The 4870-nt window shown below is 43.6% G+C and overlaps 1 protein-coding gene across 1 annotated transcript; it reads left to right on the forward strand.

Annotated features, from left to right (window-relative positions):
- The first annotated feature begins 734 nt into the window (after positions 1-734).
- Positions 735-4435, forward strand: LOC140763874 (cyclic nucleotide-gated ion channel 4). The gene is made up of 7 exons (XM_073102249.1): positions 735-1321; positions 2236-2451; positions 2683-2993; positions 3123-3231; positions 3337-3573; positions 3701-3787; positions 3894-4435. The coding sequence occupies exons 1-7, from the start codon at positions 857-859 to the stop codon at positions 4407-4409; spliced, it is 1941 nt and encodes a 646-aa protein (XP_072958350.1). The 5' UTR covers positions 735-856; the 3' UTR covers positions 4410-4435.
- Positions 4436-4870: the final 435 nt, after the last annotated feature.

A 4870-nucleotide genomic window follows, 5' to 3' on the forward strand; every position in this document is an offset into this window, starting at 1 on the left:
GTTGGCATATAGGGCATTGTGCATGGCTGAGGAATATGGTCAGAAGAGAGGGTAGCTGCTAACTAAACGGTCTCTCGGACAAGTCAAGCTGAAGTTGCCATCTCATGGCTAGTTCAAGCTTAATAGGGACGGTGCATTTTCATAGAAAGGTTACTAGTTGCCATCTCATGCGTGTCAGTTGCCACAGCTTGGGAGCCAACGCCTGAGCATCTTTGCTCTGTTGGTTGAAACTTTGGCTCTTCGGCTCATTAGCTCGTAGCTTAGGCTTAGGCTCAGGGAGGAAATTAAGCTTGACACCATCCTGTTAGATCAAATTCTATGTAAGGAACCTAAGAGTCTGTGGCACATTAAGACGATTATGACTGAGTGCCTTGCCCTTCTTGAGGCATTTGAGGATGTGAAATTTCTTTCATGTCTTTAGGGAAGGGAATAAGGCAGCAGAGTAGCGGTGAACCAGTGTGAGATAATCTCCCAAGGTTGCATTTTGGAGACTGCAGAGATGCTCTCCCCCATGAACTTTGTTTTGACACATTTGATGCATCATTGGCCGAAGTGTTCTAATTTAGGTTGTTTGCAAATTCTAATTTCGAAAGGAAAAAAAATTACAACAAGGGGCAATATTGTCAAATTCTCTATCTAATTAAGGACACTTAACACCAAGCAAATTTGTTTTAAAAAATAATAATAATAAATAGCAGCTGCTATATATCTCTTCATAGGATACCATCCTTGATACTTTCTCTTGCACTACCTGCCACTATGTTGTAAGCTCCCGTACTTTTCGTAACCTCACCCTTTCCTTTCTCTTCCTCCTCTTCCTCCTCCCCATCACCACAACTAGCACAGTTTCACTGCCATGTCAACTGAAGGATCCTCCGATCCCTCTCATGAATTAAAAGATGAAGAGGAGATCTACAAACAAAGCCCTAAAGTCACCAACAACAATAACAGATGGTTTTCCGACTGGTCCTTGGATCCACAGACCAAGTGGGTTCGAGAGTGGAATCGTGTGTATCTCCTGGTTTGCGCCGCGGGGCTCATGATAGACCCTCTCTTCTTCTACGCCCTATCGGTAAGCGGCCCGGTGATGTGCATCTTTATCGACGGCTGGTTCGCGATCGCCGTGACCGTTCTGCGGTGCATGGTGGACGCCATGCACGTCTGGAACATCTGGTTGCAGCTCAGGTTGGCTTACGGCTCACGGAGCCCCGACGTTGACGAAGAAGGCTGCAAGGATCGGTCGGAAGCCGGCATACCGGCATATCTAAGATTGAAGAAAGGCTTGTTCTTGGATGTCTTTGTCATACTTCCAGTGATGCAGGTAAACATATCGTACGAAATTCTTTTCCTTTCTCTCCTTTGCTTTCCTGTCTTTCAATTGCTTAGTACTACTATCATCATCATCTTCGTCGTTATTATTATCGTTTTAATTATTTTAATCACATTCAGAGTGAGCATCATCTCAAACAGTATTAGGACCAGTCTTATCAGATAGCTTATCCGGGTTGGTGTTTGTGAAATATTGTGAGCCTTTCGCTGCTTTGTTCCTTATATGGATAAAACTGTAGCATGATTCCTTTGCGATTGTAAACAATGATAATATATAATTAGTTCCACCTCTGATCCTGGAAGTGGAATGGGATATTAACAACAAGTTTAAGTCTAAGGTGCATGATTCGTACGCTAGCTAGAATAGTACAAGAGAAGAAAGAGATGAACCACGACAACTTTAAGACAATCGAATGCATTATTTAATGCATGAATCACGTCGTGTGGAGAGAATTAATTTCGTGGTCTGAGTGAAACAACCAACGCTTGTTTTTAATACCTTGTGTATTTCGATGTACCCACCAAGAGAAGCAGGGGACATGAATCTTTTATTCCAAAATATTTTTCAGAGAATTTGTCATTCGCACTATGTCAAGTATATATGCACTTTGGAAATATATATACGACACTGTAAATAGGTTATCAAACAGAGGTGATGAAATCCCTTAATATATATATATATAAGCATATACTTACACTTTGAGAACACTAATCAAATAAATCCCCCCCCCCCCCCCCCCCCCCCCCCCCCCCCCCCCCCTTTTTTTTCCTTTTTTGCATTTAGACTAAAGTGATATGCCATAAAAAATGGAAAATAATTATCTGATGAAGCAAGAACTAGACCAACTTAATTTATATGGAGAATATATATGATGTTAACATGGGATTTTGTTGTGATTATTGTAGGTTGTAATGTGGGTAGCAGCTCCAGCATTAATACACAGAGGATCTACAACAGCAGTTATGACTACCTTATTGATAATGTTCCTCTTCGAATACCTCCCAAAGATCTACCACTCTGTGTGCTTCCTCCGCCGAATGCAAAATTTCTCAGGATACGTATTCGGGACTATTTGGTGGGGTATTGCTCTCAATCTGATGGCTTACTTCGTCGCATCACATGTGAGTACTCGAATTACCTCTTTATGTAGCTAAATTGATTTCACCCATTGACAGTCAGTCTCAGAATTACATCTGAAAACCAAAAAACGATGCTAGGTTGCAGTAGTTGTATATTATTTGTTTTGTTAGAGAGACATCTTCATCTGGGCCATATTGAAGATGGCCCAATAATAATATTTGGGCTCGTCAATTAAGCCCTGGTGATTTTAAGAAGTAAATTTGTTGTTGTAGGCTGTGGGAGCTTGTTGGTACTTGTTAGGGATCCAAAGAGCAACAAAATGCCTGAGAGAGCAGTGTAGGATAATAGAGGGATGTGGACCAAAGACACTTGCATGTGTTAATCCAATCTACTATGGCACAACAACATTGATCGAGGGAGACAGACTTGCTTGGGCTCACAACTTGCAAGCAAGGGGTATGTGCCTTAGTAACAGTGATAAATTTGAATATGGGGCTTATAAGTGGACGGTTAACCTGGTCACCAACACTAGCAGACTAGAGAAGATTCTGCTTCCTATCTTTTGGGGTCTCATGACTCTCAGGTGAGAAGCTCTCTCTCTCTCTCTCTCTCTCTCTCTAGTAATTCCAACAATTAGACTTAATTGGTTGCCGTCATGTATATATATGAATTAATAGTCCCATGTTATATGATACATGTGTGCGTCGATCAGCACCTTTGGGAACTTGGAGAGCACAACGGAATGGTTAGAGATAGTTTTCAACATCGTCACCATCACAGGGGGTCTTATACTTGTAACTATGCTTATAGGAAACATCAAGGTTTGCAATACCAACCCCAACCAATGAGATTACTGTGAAAATAAATTATATATGTATATGTATATGTATATGTATGTATGATGGTGCGTGCATGCATGCATGTAGGTGTTCTTGCATGCTACTACATCAAAGAAGCAAGCCATGCACTTGAGACTGCGAAGTGTGGAGTGGTGGATGAAGCGAAAGCAGATACCGCAGGGCTTCAAGCAGAGAGTTCGGCAGTACGAGCGACAGCGGTGGGCAGCGACCAGAGGCGTCGACGAGTGCAACATGATCCGAAACTTACCGGAGGGATTGCGGAGGGACATCAAGTACCATCTCTGCCTTGATCTCGTCCGTCAGGTAGTATATATATATATATATATATGTATATATATAATCACATCATCTCTCATTTTCTTGGGCTCTACTTAGATCTTAATTAGGCCTCTATATATTGCCGCCTTTAAAGCCCAAACTATTTGCACAGGTCCCTCTGTTCCAACACATGGATGAGTTAGTCCTGGAGAACATCTGCGACAGAGTCAAGTCTCTCTTCTTCCCCAAAGGAGAAGTCGTAAGCCAGCCAAACACACTCCCATCAACCAAATCTCTCTCCTTCCATCGAACTAATTCCTTCTGATTAATACTTACTCTTTTTTTATTATTATTAATTAAATCAGATCAACAGAGAAGGCGACCCAGTTCAAAGGATGCTCTTCATAGTACGAGGCCACCTCCAAAGCAGCCAAGTCCTCCGCGACGGCGTCCGCAGCTGCTGCATGCTCGGCCCGGGAAACTTCAGCGGCGACGAGCTCCTGTCGTGGTGTCTCCGACGACCATTTATAGAAAGACTACCCCCTTCTTCCTCAACACTCATCACGTTGGAGAGAACGGAGGCGTTCGGGCTCGAAGCCGAGGACGTCAAGTACGTGACGCAGCACTTCCGGTACACGTTCGTGAACGAGAAGGTGAGGAGAAGCGCGCGGTATTACTCACCGGGGTGGAGGACATGGGCGGCGGTCGCTATACAGCTTGTATGGAGGCGGTACAAGCACCGGAAGACGCTGACGTCGCTCTCTTTTATACGGCCAAGGAGGCCTTTATCGCGTTGCTCCTCCTTGGGGGAGGAAAAGCTTAGGCTTTACACTGCGCTATTGACCTCGCCTAAGCCCAACCAGGATGACTTCCTCCTGTGAACGAGTGTTTGATTTAGTTACCTCAAGACATTAGAATATACCAGTGCTGCATGATATATATTCTTTCTACTTTGATATTATCAGTTAAATACAAAAGAAAAAGGACATATGAGAATGTAGGAAACCAAAGAACTCCGTTTTCAACTTCTTCCTCCACTTTTTTCAGGGTTATTATTCCTATCGTCACAAGGTCCTCTCCCCTAGGATCTTCTCACTCTCCTCTATCGAATCTAAGCCTCGTTGTCCCTCGAATATGAGCCTTGCTATCGCTCCCCTGGCGAATTCAAACCTTGCCGCAACTCCCCTGCCCCCACTTCCTCCTTTGAGCTCAGCCTCCATCCTTCGTTGGATTTGAGCTAGCTTTAACGCCACTTCCTAGCCCCATCTTCCTCTTTCGAGCTCATCCTCCATTCTCCTTGGATCTGAGCATTGTCGTTACTCCCTGATTCTTCTCCAACCAT

This window comes from Typha angustifolia, chromosome 7 (assembly GCF_048772165.1).
Source record: "Typha angustifolia cultivar Huaian chromosome 7, ASM4877216v1, whole genome shotgun sequence".
NCBI classification, from domain to species: domain Eukaryota; kingdom Viridiplantae; phylum Streptophyta; class Magnoliopsida; order Poales; family Typhaceae; genus Typha; species Typha angustifolia.